Here is a 25,198-nt window from a genome sequence, read left to right on the forward strand (position 1 = left end):
TTCATAAAATTCGCCCTTTGATCATTTCACTAATTTGGGCCGGCAAGCAGCCTAGGATTGCATAGGAAATCCTCACTCTCCCCATGTATGTTGGGGGCATGGGCGCCCCCCATTTCAAACTTTATGCCCTGAACGCCCAGGCCAGTTTTCTACACTTCTGGGTTCACCCTGCCCCTTAACAGCCGCACATCGCGGCAGAACTTGGGACCCCCTGACCGCTGAATACTGCCTCGTTTGCGCCAGCTAGCTGCCCGCAGGAGAAGTGGACACGGTCCTGGGCTTGGTTGGGACTGTGCCGTTCTCCAACGCTCCTACGCTTTCAGCTAATAGCACGTCGATTGTACGTTATCCTGCCTTCCCTCTGCAATCAACTGGCATGTCCAAACATGCCTGGGGCTAACGACATTGGCGGATCTGTACCCCGGTAATACGTTTTATTCTTTTCCCGCTTCTTCTGGTCCGATTGACACTCTGCTTTTTTTTATCAGCTTCTGGATATTTGTAGGGAGTTCCACACAACATATCCTCAACCTACGCCTCCGATGCTTGCTCTTGACTTTATATACACAACCCCCACTCGCCGTAAGCCAGCAACGAAATTATATTCCCTCACGCTGTCAACCACTTCCATCTCCACTGAGCGCACACGAGCAGCATTGGGCGCGGAATTGGGTGATGACATTTCCCAAGCTGATTGGCTTTATTGCTGTAACCAGACCAAGAAACTGTGTCTCAATTATCGTCTTTGTCTTATACATTTTAAATTTCTGCATAGGCTATATTGCACACCCGTTCAGCTACATAAACGGACTCATACCGAACGATAATTGTATGCGCTGCTCTGCCCCTGCTGCGGACCTCACCCATCTTGCTTGGTTGTGCCCCAAGGTGTCGGATTTCTGGTTGGAGGTCTGTGCCGCCATCTCTGAAATTACCTCCACCCGGGTTATTCCAGACTCACCGCTGTGCCGGTTGGGCTTTGTCCGGACATCTCTCGCCGACTGACGGCAATGCTGCTCGTCCTCGCGAGGCCTAGGGTTGTGGTCATAGACCAGCACCCAGTTTGCCCACTGGCTTGAAGAAGCTTTGAGATGCCAGTACCCATTATCGGAGTTCTGGGACTGGATGCCTGCGAGGTCACGCCCACATGATATATGGAGCCCCCAGTAAGATATCTCCATTCACGGACACACTCGAGCATAACTGCCTCTCCAGCACTCTGCCCACAGCGGCCGCCGGTGCAGGACAGTAATTGCCTACCACCTGGATCATGTTACTTCCCGGGCCGGTCTCTTCCCCTGCAGGGTTAATATCACCTCCTCTGACTTTGTTATTTATGGTACTTCTGTCGTGCTGCACAGGGCAACGCAGTTGTGGGATCAGATTTTTCATATGTCTACTGTATTCGGAGGATTGCCTGATGTGCAAGATGCTCTGAATTGACGCAACAGTGTATTGTGAACCTGCTTAGTCAAAGGTTTTGAAATTTTTTATTTTTTTTAAAAAAGGCAGCTGAGAGGTCCAAGAGGAGTAACGCAACAACCCCATTGTGGTCCACTATGTTCTTCAGGTCATCCCAGATGGCAAGGTGGGCAGATTCTGTGCCTCTTACCGGACACAATCCTGTTTAGAAGTCTGAAAGCATGGCATTCTCTTCAATGAATTGTGACATCTGGACGAACGCTGCTCTTTCTGTCAGTTTGCCCAGGAAAGGTCCATTAGTAATGGGTATGTAGTTGTCAGGGTAAAGGGCATTTGTATGACTTAGTTCTCCTGGAAATATTCCGGTAGTTAAGGAAAAGTTGATGATTCTTCTTTCTCGAGAGGCAGCAGAGGTTGTTAGAAGAATTGTCTTGAAAGTTTGCGGTGGACACGGGTCAGGGTGAGGGTCTCAAGGCGGTAGAAGCGTGGGGGTGGGGGGGGCAGGTGTGTTTTTTGTGCTGGTATTAGCTGTATAAGGATAGCAATTGTGTAGCTGTTCTGCAATGTGTTCCTGATCCAGCAGGCTATGAAGTCATTTTGATGTGTGTGCATAGGTGGTGGAGACAGAATGGGTTGGGGTGCTGTTTTTTTTTGCGGTGTAACCTTGTTGTGCAGTAGACGTGGAGAAGCAAAGTTGTGACGCATGGCACATTGCTTATATTGTTTGTGTAGGTTTAGAGTGGAAGGTGTATGAGTTAGGGGAGGTGGTGCAGCATGTGGGTCATGTAGTAAGGTACTAAATTGTCCAATGGATGAGAGGCCTTTATAAGAGTTGCTGTGTTGCTGTATGTGTGTTCGGTGTGGTGGGAGAGCGAAAGCTTGGTATTGTAGTTTGTTCATTTGTGTAGTTAAAAATGTGGGTGTACGATTGTATTTTGTGACTAAGTATTATGAGGTGTTCTGCTTGAGAGATTTTGTCACGCTGGTGTGCAGAATAGTTTTGTTTTTGAAGAAGAGTGAAAAGAGGTGCTGATGTATTGGTTTTATGAGATGGATTTGTTTGTATAGTATTGTTTGCGAGTGGAAGATGTAAGGTGAAGGGGGTAGTAATGTGTTTGTGAGCAGAGTGTTTGCTGCAAGAGTAAAATGTGTGGTGCTGTGGCATGCAAGTGTTTACTCATCGACCTGATTTTCCACCTAGACAACCTCAGCGAACCCAACTCCACCACCCTCCTGGACAACCTTGCAAACATCGGATGGATACAGCTCATCACCAGCCCCACCCACAAGGCAGGTCACACCCTCAACCCCATCTTCACAGGAGGGAAGAACATCCGCTTCAGCCACACCATGCAGCCTCTCTGGACAAACCACAACAGCGTACACATCTTTTCAACAGTACCATCACTCACAAACCCACTCCACGCCCACCGGGAAAGAAACTAGAGCAAGGTCACAAAGGCCTCAGACGCTAACTCTGCCGCTAAGGAACTAGACTGATGGATCACAACCTGTGCTGACAAGCTCGCACCCTTCCGCAACCCCGTCAGACAACGCCCCTTGAAGGCCACCTGGTTCACCACCGACCTCCAAGAATACAGACGCAACTGCAGACAGCTCGAAAAAAGATGAACATCAAAAGCACAGAAGATCAGAGCACCTACAAGAACACCCTGACAGAATACCACCAACTCATAAGATCCACGAAAAGGACATTCATACATAACAAAATCCTCACCAACTCCAGCAACTCTTCAGCATCATCCAGCAACTCACCAAACCCCCCAGCCAACCCATGGACGTTACACCCTCCCAGGACCTCCGCAACAAACTCGGCTCCTACTTCCACCTGAAACTCAAGGCCCTCTACGACAACTTCAGCAAACAACTCCTGAAACCTCCCTTCCCACCAGCGACAACCGCCAGCCCGCCATAATCGCCTGGACCCCAGTCACCACCGAAGATACCACCACGACCATGAAGAGCACCTTCTCAGGAGCCCCAACAGATCACTGCCTGCCGCACATCTTCCACAGAGCCGCCATAGCGCCCCAGCTACGTCGCACCATCAACGCCACCTTTGAATACTTTCCCTGATGACTGCAAATGCACAGAAGTCAAGCCCCTCCTTAAGCAGCCCTCAGCAGACCCGATAACTTGAAAAACTACCGAGCCACCTCTCCTTCCCTCCGTTCCAGATCTTCAACGTCCAGCCGACAAACATCAAAGAGAACGCCATCCTCTTCTCCTCCCAACCCGGATTCTTCAGTAACCACAGCACAAAGACTGACCTCCTCGTCGCCACAAACGACATCCACCTACTCCTTGACCAATGCCACACCGCTGCCCTCATCGTTCTAGATCTTCGCAGCCTTCGACAACGTCTCCCACCGTACTCTTGGAGCCAGACTCCACGGCGCAGGCATACAGGGAACCACCCTCACTTGGATCCACTCCTTCCTCACCAAAGAACCCAAAGGATCAGTCTCCCACCTTTCCTCTCCGTACCCACAGAGATCAACTGCGGAGTTCTCCAAGGATTGTCGCTCAGTCCCACACTCTTCAACATCTACATGGACCCCTTCACCGCCATCATTAGACAGCATGGACTCAGCATGGTATCCTACGCTGATGACACCCTGCTCATCCTCTCAGTCAAGAAGAACCCCAAAGACACCAGACTCAGCTTCCAGGAAGGAATGAAAGACATCTTAGCTTGGATGAGCAGCAGCGGTCTGAAGCGCCACTCTGAGAAGACAGAAGTCCTCATCCTTGGACCCACCTCCTCAGACTGGGACACTTGGTGGCCTACTGCCCACAGCAACCCCACCCAGAACCTCAGCATCATACTAGACTCCTCCCTCACCATGACCCGCCATATCAACGCAGCCACCTCCACCTGCTTCCATACCCTCCGCATCCTTCTGAAGATTTTCAAGTGGCTCTTCCCCCCCCGAAGCCAGAACAAGCATTGAAAATGCAACAGGTCTCGCCTTTGGTTAAGTTAAAGCTATTTGCTTTGCCAACGGTATTGTATAGCAAAGCAAACGGCCTTAACTTAAGGAGAGACCTGTTGCATTTTTAATGCTCGTTTTTCCTTCGTTCCCCTATCTCTCTGCACAGGCTCGCTCTTCTCTCTCCCGATCATATGTCATCTGGTCTCCATTTCTCATCCTTTTATCGCTCACATATCAGGGGTCTTCTGCTCACCCCTTTCCTAATCACAAGCCTAGAATGTATTTCTACTGCTTCCAAGTAGCCCTTAGGATTTGATTTCCCTTAAAGCCATAGCCTTCTTTGTTGAATCAGAGGTCAAGTCAGTTCATTGCTTATGCCCCTTCATTGAATCCCTCATCATATACGTCAATCTCTCTGGCAACTCAGTTCTCTACATTTCCCTCTGCAGGGATCACCTCTCGAACCCATAACACCATTCAGTATGAATGGTCGTTTAAGCATTACCAAAAGACAACATCCTGCAAGCTTTGCTTTTATCCAAGAAGAGGTGTTTACATGCCAAACAGGCAGAGCACAAGTCCTAAACGAAACCTATGGACTATCCCACGCTTGTTATGATGGTGGAACTAGGAAAATTTTGAGGGTAGGATTTCTTCCACGGTCTTAAGGTCAACCTATATCACGGAGAGTGTACAGAGGGAAATAATTAAAATAATGGTGAGGCATGTGATAAAACAGCCCTTGGGACGAGCCAGCTGGCCACTCCTAAAACAACATACGTGAATAAGTACCTTCACCTTGGCCACCGTGGATGAAAATAAAATATGCAGCAGCAGCAGCATCGTCTGCTCAACCATGCAAATGCATCTTTGCTAACAATTTTTTTTAGTTGCCAAAGTAAGGTCACGTCAGAGGACTTAGCACATATACCAGAGATTCCAGGGCCCTGAGATAGTGTACACTGAATAGGCTCCAACTGAATTCAATTGATGCATTTCTCGCTGGTGCTAGAAGAATAGCTAGAAAAATTGAGCTGCCGCTGAAGGCAAGAGAAAAGGAAGGAACAGTCAAAGCATTCTCAGGGAGACAGTGTGGTGATATGAACTCAACAATCAACCAACAGACACAATAAGGTATTGTTCAGCCCAATTCGTATCCTTTGAATAAAATACAGTACGACAATCGTGCAGTGTTTTAAAAATACAACACAGTGCAGTCAGGGTATTGCGATACAGTTTTAAAACTAGGTTTACGATATTCAGGTCCTACACCCTTTGATACACACTCTCGGCTTAAGAGTTACCCAGCATCTGTACTTCTTGGCATCTAATCTGGGTGACAGTGCGGATTAGGGAAAGGATGGCAAACCCAGTTAGTTCCGAATCGGCGACTCACCACTGAACGGCTCCGCAACCCTTCGCTGAACCCTTGTGCTCTGAATACCATGAATTCAGAAATACCCTGACAGATTTATGCACGAGGTGGAAGATTGTCTGCTGCTGTGCGATTAGCAACTCTTGAACAGTGAGAGCTAATTACACAGAATGTCAGAAAAAGAAGCCTCTGACTAGAAATCTATTTTTTTCCAAGCCATAGAAAGTTGCTCTTGTAGCTTCCTTCTTATAACAGACTTTGAAAAAGCTCGCCACTGCAGTTGGATCCAATTCAAATTGTTACAAAATAAATCATGTCCAATAAATTGAAATCTAGGTGGTAATTGAAATTATCCTCTAGACCTCCGCATTGGGCTCCTGTGTACGAATAGGCAATAACACTGCTAAAGGGGCAATGACTACATCACCCAGGGGTAGATGGTGAAAGGAGAAAAACAAGTAAGATTTTTAAAGTAACGCTGATTAAATCACCCAGGAACAAACTATGAAATGCGGAGAACCATGATAATATGCCCCGGAGTTTAAAAATGTTTTTATGGTGGAGTGCATAGAATAATTTTCCAGACCTATGCAGCGTAACATTTTGCCGCCTCCCTCCCTGACTCATGGGAATAGGGCCACAGTTGATGCTTGTAAGGACAATCTGGCAGCAGAATCCTGTAAGTGCACCTCTGGCCTGATGAAGGCCAAGAATGGAAATATGGGGGTCCCAGGTGACACAGATTCAGCTGGTGACGCGATGAGGCCTGGTTCTGATCTCCGGGTGAACTCTCCTCTCCTGACCTACCGGGGCTCCATTTCACTGTACGTCAACGGAGAACATCGAGGCCCAAGCCAAGGAGTCCCGGGAGCCCCCAAAGACCCGCGCGCCTCGCAGCTGCCTTTTCCGGGCCGCCTCACACGCAGCTACCGAAGGTGCGTCTATATGCGGCGGGCCCCCGAAGAGCCGCTGAGCTGGAGTTTACATTTCCCTCACAGCCTTTCACTTGGCTACACATGAAAGGCTCCTTCTACGGAGAGAAGGGGGGTACTCCAGCAGTTTCCCCTCAGGCTCGCTGCTGCCGCGTGCCCCCTGCCAGCTCTGCATGAAAAAAAGTCAGTCTTTTCAAGACTCTGCTCGAAATATGAATAGGACCCTTCACATCGTAGAAATCCGGCCACGGGAGTTTTCACCTGCGTTTGTGAAATTCTCTTTTCGGCGCTTGGAAACCCTAAAAAGAGTTGCATACATATAGATTTTAATTAAGCACTCTTATTGTTTCAGCAGGCCAATTTATTATAGTAATGTCTGAGCAGGCTTATCCCAATCAAAGCCGCAGAAAACCAGGAGAACACACTGACAAATCCGTAGTTCAGGAACTGCACAACATTCCGCACCAGACACTAAATATGGATTATGGGTTCCTGTCTGTAATGGCGCTCCTCAAGGGTCTTCTCTCTCTCCCTTATTATTTAATCTTTAAATTTTTCCACTTATCCTTGCACTACAGCAGATGGAGGTCACTGTGTATAACTACGCTGACGACCTCCAACTTATCTTTCATCTTTCTCACTCCCCCGCTAGCATTCACAACTTCCAATCGGTCATGCTGTTCGTTAGAGATTGGATGAACTGCAATCATCTTAAAATAAATCCGGACAAGACGGAACTCGTCGTCACTGGTAGCACTCCCAGCCCCTGGTCCCCCAACTTCTGGCCTCTTTCCCTGGGCACCCCCCCCCTACCTTCACCCTCAGTAAAAACACTTGGCTTTACACTTAATCAACACCTCACACCCCATTCCCAGATCAGTTCAGTAGTCTCCTCCTGGTTTTTTGCTCGCCGTACTATAAGGAAAATCTCCCGGTTTTTCTCTCTCCCTGCTTTAAAACTGATCCTGATGGCAATGGTCCCATGTCGGCTGGACTACGGGAACATAGTGTATAACGGCGCCCCCGCATATGCCCTTCGTCGCCTCCAGCTAGTCCAAAATCAGGCTGCCCGCCTGATTTATGGGCTGCCCAGATCCCATCACACCACTCCCTTACTTAAATCATTATATTGGCTGCCAACTAAAGAACGGGCCCTCTTCAAGTTGGGCTGTACTACCTTCCAGGCCATTGCGGGGACTGCTCCCGCGTTCATTTCATCTGCAATCAAGGTTTACCGTCCCAACAGAGAACTCCGTTCCTCTGCTAAGTTCTTTCTTTCTGTACCCCGATTTAAGAAATGCAGATCAGGGGGTCTGAAATTTGCTGTTCTAGCCCAGACCTTATGGAACGCTCTCCCCCTGCACATTAGATCGGTCCCTTCCTACCTGGAATTCCGCAGGGCCCTTAAGACTTTTCTTTTTTCACAAGCCTTTCCATCTCAGTAATTTTCTTTTCCAAGCCTCTGGGCTAAGCATCTTCTAGCGCCATGAAACCGCTGGGTATACGTGCGCTCTATAAATTCCTTTAAATTGAAATTCAAATTCTGATCCAGATCCCTGTCAAACAGAATGGAGCTCCGAGCCAGATGGGCTGTCTCCAAAGAGACTGGCAATAAAAGGGACAAAATGCTTCAATTGTCACTCTATAAAGCTGGCCTTTGAACCGCCGGCTCCCGAACTCATTCCAGAAGGCAAGAGACGCGTTCATCTGCTAGTGAAATTAGATGAACAAGCACTCGCCACAACGCCGACTTATCTCTTTCTGCCGTCCCACTTGGACAGACTTGGCCTGACTTCCTGCTGGAGTAAAAGGTTTATTATTTTCTTTATGGGGCCATCTGTTTTGCCCCATAAAGAAGATAAGAAACCTTTTATGCCAGCAGTAAGTCAGGCGAGCCAGTTCAAGTGGGATGGCTCAAAGAGAGAAAAGAATACGTCACTGGATGCTCTTTTCCAAAGGCTGGCCACCGTTTAGCCTAAACGGTGACGCCAGCCAATGGAAAAGAGGGGCGGGGCTAAAAGCCCACTAGTGAAATCTACCCAAAAACATAAGATCTCGCAAGAGAGACTGAGCATGCGCAGCCTACGCTAGCCGAGACCTAAAAACCGTCACCCTGGACCACAGGATGACCCTCTACGCCGGAATCAACAAATCCCTGCTACACAAACTCCAGACCATCCAGAGCACCGCGGCTAGACTCGTCCTTGGCATCCCACAGCGTGAGCACATCACCCAGCACCTACAAGACCTCCACTGGCTCCCCATCGAGAGGAGAGTAACCTTCAAGCTGCTCTCCCACGCCTACAATTCTCTCCACATCACCGGACCAAATGCCTCAACGAAAGTCTACTTCCACGTACCCAAAAGAAACCCCCCTCCCCCCCCCCCAGCGCCTCACAGGTGAATAGCGAGCTTCACAATTCTCGGATTGATTGCGTTATTGAGGTAGAAAGAAGAAGGGTGTTGGTTGGACAAATGATGGACTCAGTATGGGTTTAGCAATGATAAAATGGGCTCTGTTAAGAGTAATTAGAGTGGGGAGTGTGTCTGAATGGGTTGTAGTTAAGTATGGTATGGATTTTGGTCCGTTAGAGATTAGTGGATTGGTTAGTGGTATAAGTTGTGTACTGTTTGTAGGTGATGGTGGAAATGTGTGGTAGCTGGGATAGAAAAGTATATGGTGTGGTTTTGTAGTGTGTACTGGTACACTGATATGTGCATAGGGTTGGTCTGTAGTAAATGTGTGTACATTTGGTGCGAGTGAGTTACTCTCTGAATGTGAAAATGGGCAGCATTTCTGGCCCTGGTCCAGACTAGTCTTGAGAAGGCTCAAACTGGCACTCACCCTAGTCTTCTCCGACCTTAACCACGACGCCCGGGCTGAGAGGCCCTAAGCCCTGTCCTTGTATAGCCCTAGTAGGTGACCGCTTCAACCAATGGGAACTCTAGCCCTAACCCTATCCCATTACAACACAGGCACTAAACTCTAGAACCAAAAGGACCAAAAGGAGACCAAGACCTTACAGCCAATCATGGCCCTAGTCCAAGCACTCAATCAAGCTCAAACCCCCAATCCCTACAACCAATAGCAGGCCTAGCCTTAGTCCCAACCCTAGTCCCAGCAACCGATCACACAGGAAACCACAATCCCTACTACCTGTATAAAACCTAATCCTAGTCCCAACCTTGCCCAGGCAACCAAACACAAAGGAAATCCTAATCCCCACTTCCAGTAAAAAGACTAGCAAACAATCACGCAGAAAGACCGAACAGCTACTTCCAATAGAAAGCCTAGCCCTAGTTCCAACCCTGCATTAATTGAATTACTGTCCCTGAAATCAATCAGAAACCTCAAATACCCACCCAATGAGAAATCTAACCCATATCCAATAGAAACACCAGATAAAACCACCAATCAGTGCACACTATGTAAGGTCCCAGCGACCTCAGGCAAGGTTTTCTGGCCAGGGAGTTGGAAGCTGCTCCTCTTTTCAGAGTCTCCTAGGAGACAGATCGTCTCAATCCACACTTTGGACTCCTGCAGTTAAGTGTCTAACAAACTTTGTCCTCGAACAATACTGTTTGTATAAAACTTTACTCACTCTCCTAGACAAAAAAAACCAATTGCACAATCCCTATAAAACATACCTTAAACAGCTCACAGCAGATTACTGCTGTCTCAGAGCACCCTCTGTTCACACTCTGAAGTAGAATATCCCTGTTGCTAGGGGTGAAGGCGGGGTGCACTGGTTTCACTCACTTGCTAACACAAAATGGGAGCTAGGGGTGGATTGCTTAACATACAGGTCTGAGCACAGAGCAAGGGAGAAATTAGGAGGGAAAAACAGTCAGTGGAATGAGAGGGGAAGAAACTACTGATTTTGGACTGCAAATCCCACAATTCAACAGGTTTAATGAAAAACAGTCATGGGCAAGTAAAAACCACAAATGTAAACACAAAACAGGTGAGAAATTATGCAATCACAGGCAGATCAAAACTACAATTTTTAAATTAACATCCAACAAGCAAAACAGTAAAAAAAAAAAAATAATAATGCAATCACAGGTAGGGAAAAATCGTTGTTTTTTTTTTTTAATCATAGGAAAGAGACAGCACTAATCTGCCTCCTTGCCACCTCTTGTTCTTTGGTTCACTGAAATCTTTAATGCAGCAGCGGAAAAAAACCAACAAAAAAAAAAATCACACCCAAAATAAACAGCAATGCTTGTTGGTTGGACCCAGACAAATTGTTTCTAGGAGTGTACAAGGCCAAGTCCACTCAAGGTATATGGCTTTCGTATGTTTCTTGAGCTGAGTAATGGTTAGTTAGAATCCAAATTGAAGATAAAAATAAATTGCTGCCTCTCTCAAGTGATGAACCTCTGCTTATTTCTCACTGGTTGAAAACAAATGCATTATACACAAATCTATTGCAGAACTTTGCGTCTGTCATGTCGAGCTTGGTCATAAACCAGGAGGTTACAATATTGGAGGAAACATGTATTTTTGAACATACCTTCATTGGCTTCACTGCAGATTTAGGCAAATTTTGCTTCTGAGAAGGGCGAAGAATTGATGGTCTCCCCGTTTGCTGAGGTGCAGCAAAACTGAAGTCACACACATCTACCGCTAAATGTACATCACAATTTTCATCGTTTGTAGTCCAACTCATTCTAAAAAGTGGAAAGAGTACAAAAAGGAGGAGTCACGAAGCAGCTGCAATGAGAGATAAGAGTGAAGAACTGGTCTAATTATTTGCCTGTAGAGCTTAGTTAAAATGCTAATTTTTTTGCAACATTTACTATCGAAAAATAAAGCATTTGTCGAGGTATACATTCCCAAAAACAGTACAATAAAAAACAAAACAATATTCAACCAGTAGACCTTAGGAACCAAGTACAAAACACTTCATGCCGTAGTAAAAAATGGGTCAGTGCTTAGCAAGCGTGCAATCAAGAGACATTGGTTATGTAAATGAATGCATCAAGTAGTGTAAGATAATACCTCACGGAGATGCTTCTCTTAAATCCTGCTTGGTTAAAACCCCAAACAGAAGGCAGAGAATATTTCAAATGACTGGCTGAAGAATAGAAAAGGAGTAAATGAGGGTCGATGCCAGGTGGCTGAGAGAATTGAAATATGAATTCAAACATGCATTCAAATAAATTTCAACCAACACTTTGGAGCAGCGTAATATTGGCTACTCCCTTACACATCACAAATACGCAATACATACATGCACTTTGCATTGTACATTTTGTGTGTTCTGACATTATTAATGTAAAGTGTTGTACTCTAACTCAGAACTGAAGAACATTCACTGTAGAACTAGATATTCATATACAGTGTGCCTTAAAAGCATTAACTGACAAATGTATGCCTTAGGTATTTAATAATACATCTTCACACTATGAAGATGTATTTGCAATTGAAATGAGAAAGATTGAAATGACCTGTGTTATAATATATGCATTGATAAGGTACTTATTGGTCTCATTTACCCATGTGCATTCAAGTATTTTACTATTACGCCAAATGTACCACGAAACTAATGTACTGATATTTTCATTTATTTCTAATTGTATGTGCAAACATTAATTACATACCATTGATTTAACACGTTAAACTACCATGACTAGGCCTGTATTTCTGCATAAATACTGCTTTTTCATTTCTATTTGCGTGTCGTTTCCTTGCAGGTACATTCAAGGACATGGTTTGCTGGTTTGATAATAGATGCAAGACTATTAGTCCGTAGCGGCCCGTGGTGGGAGTGCTGTCGGGGGCTGACGTGGGGCGGAGGAGGGGGAAGGGTGGGGGTAGTTAACTACGAATTTCGCCCGATTAGAGGTAAGTAAACATAAATAAAACAAATTTTGTTGCGCGCGCTGCATCGCCATATGCGATGCAGGTAACTAAATTTGTTTTATCTATAGGTTTACTTACCTCTAATCTGCCGTAATCCGTAGTTAACTAACCCCCACCCTGCCCCTCTCCTGCCCCACTTCAGCGCCCGGCAGCATTTCCACCACAGGTCTGTACTGGTATTAGTGTTAGACAGAGCCTGAAAGAAGGACCTTGACTAGGGAACATGGAGAGCCAGACCGTCAACTGAATGTTTTATTTATCAATGTTGCGAGGAGCCGCAGCTATCCAAGGACAATGTCGTTCCCAGGTTTCGCCTAGGGGACATCAGAGAATGTCACAGATCATAATGTGAGAATGGAGTCTCTAATGACGTGGGTGTTACTCTAAAGATTTGGATATTAACTAGTGTTTCCACAGTTAGGTGCGAGACGGCTATCCTTTGGAGTTTGAGAGGTGCAGACCTCCATGCTTTTTCCCCTTTGTTGGACTTGGCCCTTTTTCCCAAAATCTTTTGCTTTTCAACCCCCTTATTTGAGGATGTCTCCCCCATGGTAGAGCGTTGTATAGGCCATGTGTGGTGTGAGATGCTGGTGTGTGCACTTGTTAACCCCCCATTATAAGAATGCACCCTGGTGAATTGTGGCTTTTAAAATGGATGCCATGGCTGTGTGTTGTGCCACCTGAGTGTGGTAGGTTAGCAGTCCAGATGTTCGGTTCCCAGCCATCCCAGCTTTTGAAAGGAAAGCCTGGCACCCAGGGTGCTCTACTCCTCCCCCTGAGCCAGTTGGAAGCAGTTTCCCCAGACACTTCTAGAAGCTTCTGGCACTGTCTGGTAGGTGGGGTGAGGGGCATATAAATAAGGGGGCTGGGCCACCATGTGATCGGACAGAGCAGGGACATGAACGTGAGGGGACCTGCTGCCAGGGGGTACCACCACCTAGGCCTTTGTGCTGGACCCTGCACCCAACTGAAACCCCTCTGCTGTCGACAGGGCTAGTGGAAGCCCCGCTGCAGGAATAAAGGCTGCTGTACAGGAGGAGTGCCAAGCTACAGAGGAGGATGGTTGCTAAGACCTCCCGCCCTGTCCTGATGAGTGCCCACTGACGGCTGACCTTGCCCAGTAGTGCCTGCTGCTCTGCTACCTGGCCCCTGAAGAAGGAAGTAGCGCTACACCCAAGAGTGCCAGGAGAAGAGGCGGGTCTGTCCTCTGTAGCGCTGGGCGGAGAAAGCGCTATACAGCCATGGAATGTGCCTTCCAGCGCATGGTGAGGGCTGCAACTTACTCCCCCGAGAAGGAGGTGAGGAGCGTGGGCGCCGCCGTGCTGTGTGGGACTGTGTGGCTCTGGGCACAAGCACTTCGTGGGCACTGTAGTTGGAGCGCTGTCTTGCAAACCCCCCTCCCGAGAGACGAGGTAGGAGCCAGGGAATGCAGCGCCATGTTGTGAGGCTGCCCAACCTTTGCCGCTTTCTAGCACCCAATTGTAATCACCCCAAGAAGGAGTGGGGATTCACCAGCGCCGGGTGGCCAGGAGGAACTGTTTATTTGAAAGCGCCATGGGAGCCCACCTCACATGATTGCGCACGCATGCTGATTTAAATAAAAGCTGGTGCCTACCCCGCTTCATGCATGTTTAATAAGCGGGTGCCCACCCCGCGTAATGCCGTGCTCTTGCTGACTTAAAACCAGCGGGAGCTTACTCCGCTGTGTTGATGTTAATTTGTCGGCAGCCTACCCCACGCTTTGCCACCAAATTTCACCGCCGCGACCCAGGATTAACTCGAGGCTGCCGCGCTGCCTGCGGCGACCCGGAAGGAGAAGGAGCCAATCCCGGAGTCAGGCGGGGCTCCCGTGAGCTGGTGGGAGCCCGCGCCTCTGCCAAATCCCCAACCGGAGCGGGAGCCCACCCCGCCGGCTACTGCCCCGGAAGGCCGCCGTCTGGAGCCTCGTGGGCTCCGCATCAAAGACCCGGGTCTGTGGTGCCCGGATAATTTATGCTATTTGGAATGATGGTGACTGTTGTCCACCGCCATCTCAGTATATATTCTTGAATCCTTTATTTCAGCCTTATGTGTGCCTATTTGTAGGGTTTACCTATTGGCTTAGGCATGATTCTGTGCCTTCTTTGCCTCTTTTCGGGCCTGGAGGCCTAAACTAGAGAGAAGCCATCTTTGTTCTTGCCTCAGCTTCCTGAGATGCTTGCAGGGTAAAGGTAATGTTTAGAGTTCAGCCTGTTATGTGCTAGAGAGGAGCCAGTGAAAACTGGTTCTTATCGAAGGAATGTGTTTGTCTCTTAGGCCTAGACGCAACACGCAAGTGGCCACTGCGGTTGCGCAGAGAGCCTTGGAGCTGGCACAGGAATTTGGTGGGAGGCAGCTTTCTGTTGGATATTTCCATGGGTAGAGAGCACTCTATATTACTGAAGTGCAGAGAAGTCAGTTTGTCAGTTGGTTTTCGGAGCTGGAGCAGTCAGTTGGTCTTCGGAGTTGAAGCAGTCAGAGATGATTTTTGGAGTTGGAGCAGTCAGTTGGTGAGATGAACTTTGGAGTGGACAAAGGCAGTTGGTCTTTGGAGTTGGAACTGTCAGTTGGAGCTGCCAGTTTGTCAGAATGTGTTGAAGCAGTTGCCAGTCGAGTGGAAGAGTTGGAGCTGCCAGTTGGAGCTTTTGGAGCAGTTGAACCAGTGGAGTGAAGTAAGCATGTTGGTGATGGTGCAGGAGAGAGAGTCCTGATTCCACCAGAGAGAGGAACAGACAGTTGGACCCTTCTTAACAGGGTGAGGTATTCTTAGTTAGTTTGCAACATATAATTAATCATTCACCCCCCTTTTTGCTTTCTAGCTGAAGTCTGTCCTGCTATTATAGTGCACACATACATTAATTATTTTCTTTACTTTCCAAGCTATGTTTAGATTGCTAGGTGTTCATGTGATTTCATAAAGCAATGTTTTCTTGGTCTTGTCATTCCATCATTGTGTCATAAAGAGCATTAGTTGTTTAGTTTCTTGTCATTTTATTATTGTGTAATAAAGAGACCCCTTTTGCATCGGAGTATTGTTTCCATGATGGAGCTAACCTTTCTTTTTAGCCAGATACTGTCGTATGGAAGGATGGGCTATTCCCTTCCTACAGGTAACTGATGACGGAGAGTAATGTAAGTTTCACCCTAGGGAATAATTCTTGAATGTCATATCTTAATAATCAATTCTTGCAACAATTCATATGAGATAGATACTTCCAGTAGATATTAGGTACTTAGGAAATCCCCAATGAAAGAGAGAGAGCAGGAGGTATTAATAGGACAGTGGAAAGAGATCGCTCAAGATAGGGCGTTATATATTAGAGCTGCTCCCCGAGAAGCGAGGGGGTAGAGTAGTCCAGGCAGGATAGTCGTGGGGCTACAAGTGGGAACACTATAAAGAGCTGCTCCCCGACACGAGAGGGGGTAGAATAGCCCGAGCCAGATTGCTGTGGGGTTATACAGTATAGAGCTGCTCCCCGACACAAGAGGGGGTAGAGTAGCCCGAGCCAGATTGCTGTGGGTTTACGAGGTAAGATAATAGGATGCAGGATGGAATTCTGTAGTTTCTCTAGAATTTAGTAGTATATTAGCTGTATAAGCTTGTATATATTGTGGGTTCCCCATTCCCAGGTAAGTACCCCAGGTACGGTTGTAAATAGGCACTGGGAAGGGATGAAGTTACGTGATGACTGGGTTTGTGGTGTTAGGGTGAGCTGCTAACTTTGTCAGAAAATCCGGTCATTACAGGGTCCCAAGAGGGGGCCCGGGCGACGCCGGAAGGAGAGGAGCATCCCGGCCTCGGAGGACGGGAGCCTACCCCGCCTCCACCCGAGGAGGCGGACAGCCAGTGGTTCGCGGGGCTCCCAGGAGGAAGGGAGAGCCCCACGACCTCCGTGGAAGAGCCCTCTTGCCCCACCCCAAGGAGTGGTGAGTGGGGCGGGTGGCATTGCCCCCGGGAGAGTGAGGGCAGTGGAAAGGGGGAGCAAGGTGTTGGCTCCCCTCGCCACACCCAAAGTGCCGCAAGTGACTCGCGGGGCTCCCAGGAAGAGCCCTGCGTGCTGTCCTAGAAGCCCCAGGCCCCAGGTGCGGGACCCGGGAGAAGAGAGGAATTGCCTACAGCCGGAGGAGAGGACCGTGGCCAGGCCAGAAGTAAAGGGGGCTTAGGAGCCTGCCCCAAGATCCTGGTGAGTGGGGCGTGTTGTGAAGTTTTTGGGTGCACAGGGTCGCAACCCCCCCCGGGATCAGTGCTTTGTTGTGGGGGCTCTCCCAGGCCCCAAACTCATTTTGCTGGACCCCACTGCCCCGCTGGTCAGTGGGCAGTGACAACGATTGGGGGGGCCACAGCGCTCCCATTACAGAGTCCCGGGAGGGGACTCCAGCACTGGGGGCAATTGTGTAATTAGAGAACCCCAGAAGAGGGACTCCCACTTCCAACTGCCATAGACTTCCGTGAGCCTGAGCAGAATCTAAACTGGCCACATACGTGTAAGCCCCCATTTCCTGGGTTCCGGGGGTCGTATATTTGAATAAGCGTAATACAAGCCCTGCCTAACGTCCCTGGTGCGGCGTACATGCATCAAGAATGCTGCCGATGGGAGGGGCGTGGCTAGCTGCATGGCGGAGTGAGACGTGCCTCGGCAACGCTCCCGGCACAGCTGCCTATAATCCGGCGATTCTATGTCCTCAGCCCCAAAAACGACGGCACAAAACACGACTGAGGAGTGGGCGGTGGTGAGAGGCGCAGGCACAGCCCTCCGGTTTGCCTTCCCGCCGCTGCGAGACCGACCTGCTCGAGAGCCTTCCCTCGGGACCCGAGGCGCCCAAGATGGCGGAGACAGCCGGAGCTGGGATCCGGAGTTGAGGCGACTGCAGGGCCGCTGCGGAGACGGGCGGACCGCTCCCCCTCCCGCGTGAGTGCGGCTGCTGGCGACCGGCGCCTGGGAGCCCCCACTGGCGGACCTCGGGGGTGGAGGCGGATCGGGGCCTGTGGGGCCGGGTACTGGAGTTGCTGGCCGCCGACCGCTCTCCCTGGAACGGGAGTCAAGTAAGAGGCGCTCGCGCCTGGGCGCAACGTTGTCCCGCCGGGGCCTGCACGGGGCTGTGGGGTGATTTGTCCCCCCCCCCCCTCTGCATTTGGAACCGGGAGCTCACGGAGCCCTAGACGGGGATCTCGGCCCCCAGTGGCACACAGACACAATCCGTCCCTTTACCCTCCCATCCCCCACTGAGACACGAGGGGACCCGGTGAAGGCCTGGCTCGGGAGGAGGTGCCTGGTCCGCGACGGCTGGTGGTAGCGGTGGTTGGGGCACCGTAGCAGAGCTTGGCGAGACCCGGGGTCAGCCTCGGGGGCAATACTGAGCCGGTCTCCCGGCGGCCGGACTGCGGGCATTGGGGACCCCTCGGGGTTCAATATGGGCAAAAGGGACCCGCCACCGCGCTCCACCAGGCAGGGGTCCATTGAGACCTTCGCCACCACCCGGACCCCCAAGGATATGGCCGCTGGGGCTCGAGACGCGCATGCAGACACCGCCATGCTCCTGGAGGCGATCCAGGCCTCCAGGACTGATATTCAGGACTCCAGAGCTGCCCTTGAAACGAAGATCGGAGAGGTGGGATCAGAAGTCCTGCTGCTGCGACAGGACTTTCGGAACTTGTCGGACCGCGTGGGCGCAACAGAGACCAGGATTACGGAGACGGAGGAATCTGTTTCCTCACTCAAGAAAGATATGGCGGAACTACAGGCCTCCCACAGGCAGCTGCTATGGCGGGTGGACGATGCGGAGAACAGAGCCCGCCGAAACAACCTGCGCTTCGTGGGCCTGAGGGAGGGAATCGAGAAGAACGATACGGCGGCCTTCCTCCACTCTTGGCTCAGGACCATGTTTCCACAGGCACCCTTCTCTCCGTGTTTTATGATCGAGAGAGCGCACAGGGCGCTCCTGGCCAGGCCTCCGGAGGGGGCGAGACCCCGCCCGATAATTGCCCGATTTCTGAACTATGCGGACCGAGACCTTATCCTGAGGGAGGCCCGGAAAATGGGGGAACTTAAGTTTGAGAACACGGTTGTAATGATATTCCCTGATTATAGCCAGGACGTGCAGAAGCAGAGACGCTCCTATGATACTGTAAAGGCTAAGTTGCGGACCCTGAACATATCGTATATGCTTCTATTTCCCGCCAAACTCAAGGTACTCTACAAGGGAAAATCACTTTCCTTTGCTCGACCGGAGGAGGCCTGGCACTGGCTAGAGGAACGACCCATACTGAGAGAGGCAGAAGAGGAGGGTCGTAGGATCCGGGAGGAGCTTGCGGCAGCTAACTTCGACCGCGCTCGCAGTGGATCGCAGCGCTCTCGCCACCAGCGAGGGGACAGGCAATCTCAACGGACCCCGTATCCATCGCGCCAGGGTGCCGCTGGTGGGAGAACGGGAGACGCAGATGACGCAGCGACACGGGACCCAGATAGGGGATCAAGATTCCGGTGTCTGCTGAACGGGTCTGGCAATGGCACAGACCAAGAGGGAGAAGCGTCTGCGTCGGACGCGGAAGACCGCACGGAGCCGTCCCTCCACCCGCTGGCCGTGGCCATCCGCGACCTGGAACAGGGTGGGCCGCACATCGTGGAAGGCACTGATCCTGAGACACAAGACTCGCATTCCTGAGGGGCTAAGGACCTGAGATTCTGTTTTGGCAGTTCCCTGCCGGGGACGCACAGGTACTGTTCGATTTGCTCTGAGGGGTGGAAACGCTCCGAACTGACACGTGACTTTGGACAGCTAGGTATCTACTAGGTGGGTTTGTTTGGAGGGTGGGCGACAGACCTTGCTCCCTGGTATCCTGAACCGTCGATGGTTGTACGGCGGGATGGCTGGGTAGCGCAGGTGGGGTGGGGGTGGGGGGGTGGGGGGGATGGGGTTTGTTTACGTTGTTTGGTTGTTCATGGGGGGGCTGCGGGGGGAGTCTCGCTTAGGAATCTGGAGAATTGTGTGGTTCCATCATTGCAAATGTATGCCCGCCAACTTAGCCACATGTCCTGGGGTGCACTTATCCTATTGTTATGTACATGGCAGCTGACAAGTTGAAGGTCCTGACCTGGAATGTGAACGGGCTGGGGAATAAGATCAAGCGGGGATTGGTGAACAATTTTCTGAAGAGACTGGGCCCAGACGTCATCTTCCTACAAGAGACACACTTGCGGGGCACTACCTGTCCGTTCATAGCGAGAGGGAGATACAAGGTGCTCGGCCACGCAGGGTACACGTCTGACTCACGGGGTGTAGCGATTGTGGTAAAAAATACTTTCCCCTTTCACATCACACGCACATGGGGTGACCCTTTGGGAACATGCGTGGGGGTGCAGGGAACGTGGCGAAGGCGCACCTACACATTGATATCAGTATACGCTCCACCCAAATTGCAGGCGAATGCGCTAAAGCTCCTTGCATCCATACTTATGGACACCCCAGACACCGTTCAGATAGTGGGGGGTGACTTTAATGACGTGATGGACAGGGCGGTGGATAGATCCGGTGTGGCGCATGTCCGAGATACTCAGACCCCCCTGGCCCAACTGATGACTGAAATGGGCTTGTGTGATGTATGGAGGTCGATCCACCCGACGACTGAGGCCTACTCCTTTTACTCGGCGGCCCACAAAGTGTTCTCCAGGCTGGACTATATATTTATGCCGCGACAGACGTTCACTGCAGGGGACACAGCAACATATTTGGCGAGAGGCCTGTCGGACCACTCGCCCCTGTTGCTCTCAGTGGGCCGGCCCGGAGGCGGGAGGGAGGCCGCATGGCGTCTCACCGCATGGGATCTGGCGAACAAATCGATTCTTACAGGCGTCAGGGCAGATGTACGTGTGTATCTGGCTGAGAACGACGGGTCGGTGGATTCGGCGGTGACCCTTTGGGAAGCGCTGAAACCGGTACTACGAGATAGGATTAACGGTAGGCTGGGGGAGGAGAGGAGGAAACTAGTGGAAGAGGTGGTGGCTGTTGAGCGCACAGTCGTTGACCTGGAACAGGAGCACCTACGTACCAAGTGCAGGAAGACCCTTCGTAGGCTGTTAGACGCCCAGAGGCGGTACCGAGAATTAGTGTCAGATGAAGCAAGGACGCAGAACCTGGCCACCCTCCATCGGCTCTATGATGTGGGGGATAAATCTGGTAAATTGTTAGCGTGGCTTAGTCGGAGGGAGAGGTTGGCGAGGTGGGTGAGTGAGGTTGCGGATGGGCAGGGGGGGGGGTCGTGCGCTCGGACTCGCTTATTGCGGAAGCATTTGCGACGTACTACGAGGCCTTCTACAGGGCGCGGCAACTAGGTTCCTGTGATGACTCACTCCTCTATCTGGTGGACGTGGACCTACCCTGCGTGGATGATGAGGACATACCACGACTGGAAGCGGACATCTCTCTGGATGAGGTGAAGTCTGCCATTGCGGGGTTGAAACCGGGCAAGGCCCCGGGGCCGAATGGATTCCCCCCGGAATTCTTTAAAAGTACGGCTGACATAGTGGCCCCGCACTTGAGGGACCTTTTCCTTGAAGCCTACGCTGAGGGGGGACTGCCCCCCGACCTCACCCTGGCCACCGTCATCCCCATCTACAAGGAGGGCAAGCCGCGGGAGGACTGTGCCTCGTACCGTCCTATTTCCCTGCTGAACACGGAGGTGAAACTCCTTGCTACGATCCTGGCGCGCCGCCTTAGGGCGGTTCTGCCTGCTCTGATACATCTAGACCAGACGGGCTTCCTGCCGGACAGGGCCACGAAACTTAATCTCCGTCGCACCCACAACTGGCTGCAGGAGGTGAGGGATAGGGACCCGCCGCACTGGTTCCTTTCCCTAGATGCCGAAAAAGCCTTTGACTCCGTGCATTGGCCATTCCTGGAGGCCACCCTGTATAAGTTCGGTTTTGGCCCCAAGTTCCGCTCCTGGGTACAGCTGCTCTACACTACCCCGAGGGCCCGGGTGAGGGTGAACGGGACACTCTCCCGCGAAATCCAGATCCAGCGTGGCACCAGACAGGGATGCCCCCTGTCCCCTCTCCTCTTCACCCTGACAATCAAGGTGCTGGCGGCTAGGATCAGACAGAACCCGAGCGTCACCGGCTTCAGGGTTTCACCTGCTGATGACACGCAAGAAAAGCTCTCCTTATACGCCGATGATGTATTGCTCTATGTCACTGACCCGCCCACTACCGTGCCCGAGCTCTTCCGGGAGATAGATGGTTATGGGGATCACTCCGGGTACGCCATAAACTGGCACAAGTCAGTCCTTTTTGACCCTAAGGGGACCACGGGTGGTGACGCCCTCCCGGATAGACTGGTGGTGTCTACGGAAGGCTTTCAGTATTTGGGGGTCTTCGTGACGCTAGACGCTGAAGTGTCCCGCTCTAGGAATGTTAACAGGATACTGCAGAATTCTGCCAGTGAAATGACACGGTGGCGCCGGCTGCCTTTGACCCTTCTAGGCAGAGCAGCGTTGTACAAAATGGTGATACTGCCCAAATACCTGTACGCCCTGCAGAACGAGTACTACCCCATCCCGGGAGACCTCCTAGGCAAAATACACGCTGACCTTAGGTCCTTCATTTGGTTGGGTAAGCAGCCGCGCGTGGCGCTCACCACCCTGCAACGCCATCAATATAGCGGGGGAATCTCCCTGCCGAACCTGGAGGCCTATTACTGGGCAGAGCACCTCTCCCCTATTAATGACTGGCTCCATGCCCCGGCGAGCCACCCTACATATGTGCTGGAACGAGCAAGGCTATCCCCCTCTCACCTGCTTACGTACCTATACGGGGGCCAGCGGAGGACGCCCCTCCTCCCAGCCACTAATATTACCCTACGGGCCTGGAGAGTGGCCACGAAACGTATGGGCTGGGACCAGAAGCCAACACGGCAGACTCCGCTTTGGCATTGTGCATGGCTACGGGAGCTGAGCAAACTACGCGGCTTTAAACAGTGGGACGATATCGGGATCTCCACGGTGGGTGATGTCGTCGCTAGAGGAGAGCTCAAATCATTCGAGGTTTTGCGGGCGGAATTTGGGCTCCACCAATCGCAGTTCTATAAGTATGTACGGTTACGGCATGCGTGGAGGGCCCAGGCGATATCGTTAGAGGGTCTCCCAGAGTATGCACCCCTGGAAGGTAGATTGCTGCAGGAGCAAATTTCCAACAAGGCTGTATCCCTTACTTACAAGACACTTACAAACAACATGCTGGGGGATCTGACGAAACTCAGGGCTGCATGGGAGCATGACGTGGGTGGTATGGAGGAGATCGACTGGGACTTAGTCCTAATGCACCCGAGGGAAGTGGCCATTAAATCCCGACTCCGCCTGATCCAGTACAACGTGCTTCACAGGACGTACTTTGACAGGGTTAGGTTGTTTAAGATGGGGAAGGTTTTAGATGACAGGTGCCTCCGTTGCCAGCGGGAGGGGGGGGGGCTTCTTTCATATTCTATGGGAATGTGGCAAGATTCAGTCGTACTGGACACTTGTCTTCACCGAACTGAAGGAGGTCCTGGCAGTGCCACTTGTCCAGGAGCCGAAACTGGCCCTACTGGGAATGACCAATGATGTGGACCTCCCCCGCCCTCTGCTAACGTTCCTAACCTTGGCCCTGGTGGTCGCAAAACGAGACATTGCTAAGTATTGGGGGGCGGAGTCGGTGCCTACCATGGAGGAGTGGAGGAGGGGGTTGGACCTCTACATGGCGGCGGAGCGGGTGACATATAAATCTAGGGGCTGCCCCAAGAAGTTCAAGAGGATTTGGTCAAAATGGAGGCAGTATCATGGGCTGGAGAGTGGGACGGGGTAGGGAGGCCTATGCGGGGGCCCGGGATTTGAGGGGATGTTGGGGTGGGCGGTGGGCCTGATTTGGAGGGGACCCAGTGTGCTGGGAGTGTGCTAATAATTTGACAGCCCAGGGGCGGCTTGTGTGTGGGGCGGGACAGGGAGGGCTGCGGCTGATGGACACAGAATGCACTATTCTCAAGGATATCCGGACTCACGTTAACTTACGGGATGAGCTTTTACTTCCCCCGCGTTGTTTGGTTGTGTTCAGGGGAGGGGGGGGGGGGTTTGGTTCTGTTACTTGGGTTCGGAGGACAGTTAATGAACAAAAAGGAAAATAAAAGCAGATGCCCGGATGGACACTATGGCCACCTTTTGTGCTGGGGCGGGGCTCCGCCTAAGTGACCCTTGTGAGATGGCGATTTGTTTGCTGTTTTTTCGCAATGTTGAGAGCAGGGGGTCTGTTGGGCCTCTTTCTTACCGGTGTAGACATTGATTACTGTTTGCTGGATTGTGGAAATGTATTTTTACATGTATCTGTGCATCTGCAATAAAAATGTTTTCCAAAAAAAAAAAAAGAATGCTGCCGATGGTGGATATATACATGGATACAAATGGTTGCCTTTAATGAATGTGTGCCTATGTTGACCAGGTATATAGGAAATGTCTTTGGCGCACATACCTAGGGAAGGTTACCGGTGGGGACCTGAGATTATGACACCTGGTTTTCCTGCTTAAAGTTAACCCTTGCCGGGGGACTGTTCCTTTTAGCGTGACCCAACTAGGAAATGCCAAATATGTGCATGTTGTCTCCTAGAATACCTCATGCCGTTATGGAGAGCATGTGAGGGTACTGTGATTCTTCCTAAAGGGCATGCAAATGATGTTAATGTGGGAGTGCAGGCATGCCCCTGATGCCTACCACATGAGATTAAGCAGGATTTATGCCTACGGGGGGTTCATGTCAATGTGTTCATGCCAGTTTTATGCACACTGTGTTCCTGCCTCATGTTGCATCACGGCTGGTGATTTGGACCAATGCTAATGTGCTGACATGCACGCTAATGTGATCCTGGCTGATTCCATGCCTAAGATCCTGTTATGCTTATTGCAGAAGTTCCTGCATAATGTGTTATGCCAAATGATGATGCTTTATGTCTTTGTTGCAGCATTGAAACTGATGGACTTACCTTTTTCCATTTATCCCTTGTCCTTTCGCAATGGTTCTGGCAGCGGCCCGATTGGCCCTGCGATGTAAATAATCCCCTTGTATATATTGCCCTGGCGCCAGTTGGCGCAGTCTAGAGACTACTGTGGTTACTATTGCATGTTTGAACCAATACAAGAGTTATTCTTTTCACCTAATCTGGTGTGGTCTCTTTTTGTGGTGTGCCTTGTGTGTACTACGTGGATGCTTTGCACATGTCCTCTGGAGTTTGGCCCACCAACTCTGCACCACACTACCCCATTTGTAACACCCTTTGACTTCTTTCATAAGTGCAGAACACTCATTCCCCTGTCCCTAGAAGAGTTGTGACCGATCTTACGCAATGCGGATACCTTTCCTGCATTTCCCTCACTTTTTTTAATCCCTTTGGATTTCCAACCGTTATTGGTTCAGCCTGACTTTAGACTTTACTTCCGTTTAGGCGAGAGAATCGGAGACTATTGTCCGAGCACCACGTACTTTTACTGGCATTCCTCGATAGAAGTGACTGAAATACTTGTTGGTCTTCTCTTGATGTGCCTAAACTTCTTTAGAAGAGTGGGTTATCCAGTTCTTATTCTGTATCTTTACAGCATGGTATTGAGATT

At 50.6% G+C, this 25,198-nt stretch overlaps 1 protein-coding gene across 6 annotated transcripts in view; it reads right to left on the reverse strand.

Moving 5' to 3' along the window:
• TACC3 (transforming acidic coiled-coil containing protein 3) overlaps positions 1-25,198 on the reverse strand; it is a 475,241-nt gene that overhangs the window by 438,996 nt on the left and 11,047 nt on the right. For 4 of the 6 annotated variants that reach the window (XM_078678629.1, XM_078678625.1, XM_078678627.1 and 1 more), the window contains exon 2: positions 11,204-11,360. In XM_078678629.1, the coding sequence (XP_078534755.1) occupies positions 11,204-11,359 (156 nt within the window). In that variant the 5' untranslated portion in view covers position 11,360. Of the gene's footprint in view, positions 1-11,203; positions 11,404-25,198 lie in introns of all 6 variants that reach the window. The other 2 variants (XM_078678628.1, XM_078678624.1) reach the window with 1 other exon arrangement.

The sequence above is a fragment of the Lissotriton helveticus genome, chromosome 2_2 (genome assembly GCF_964261635.1).
Source record: "Lissotriton helveticus chromosome 2_2, aLisHel1.1, whole genome shotgun sequence".
Lineage (NCBI taxonomy): Eukaryota > Metazoa > Chordata > Amphibia > Caudata > Salamandridae > Lissotriton > Lissotriton helveticus.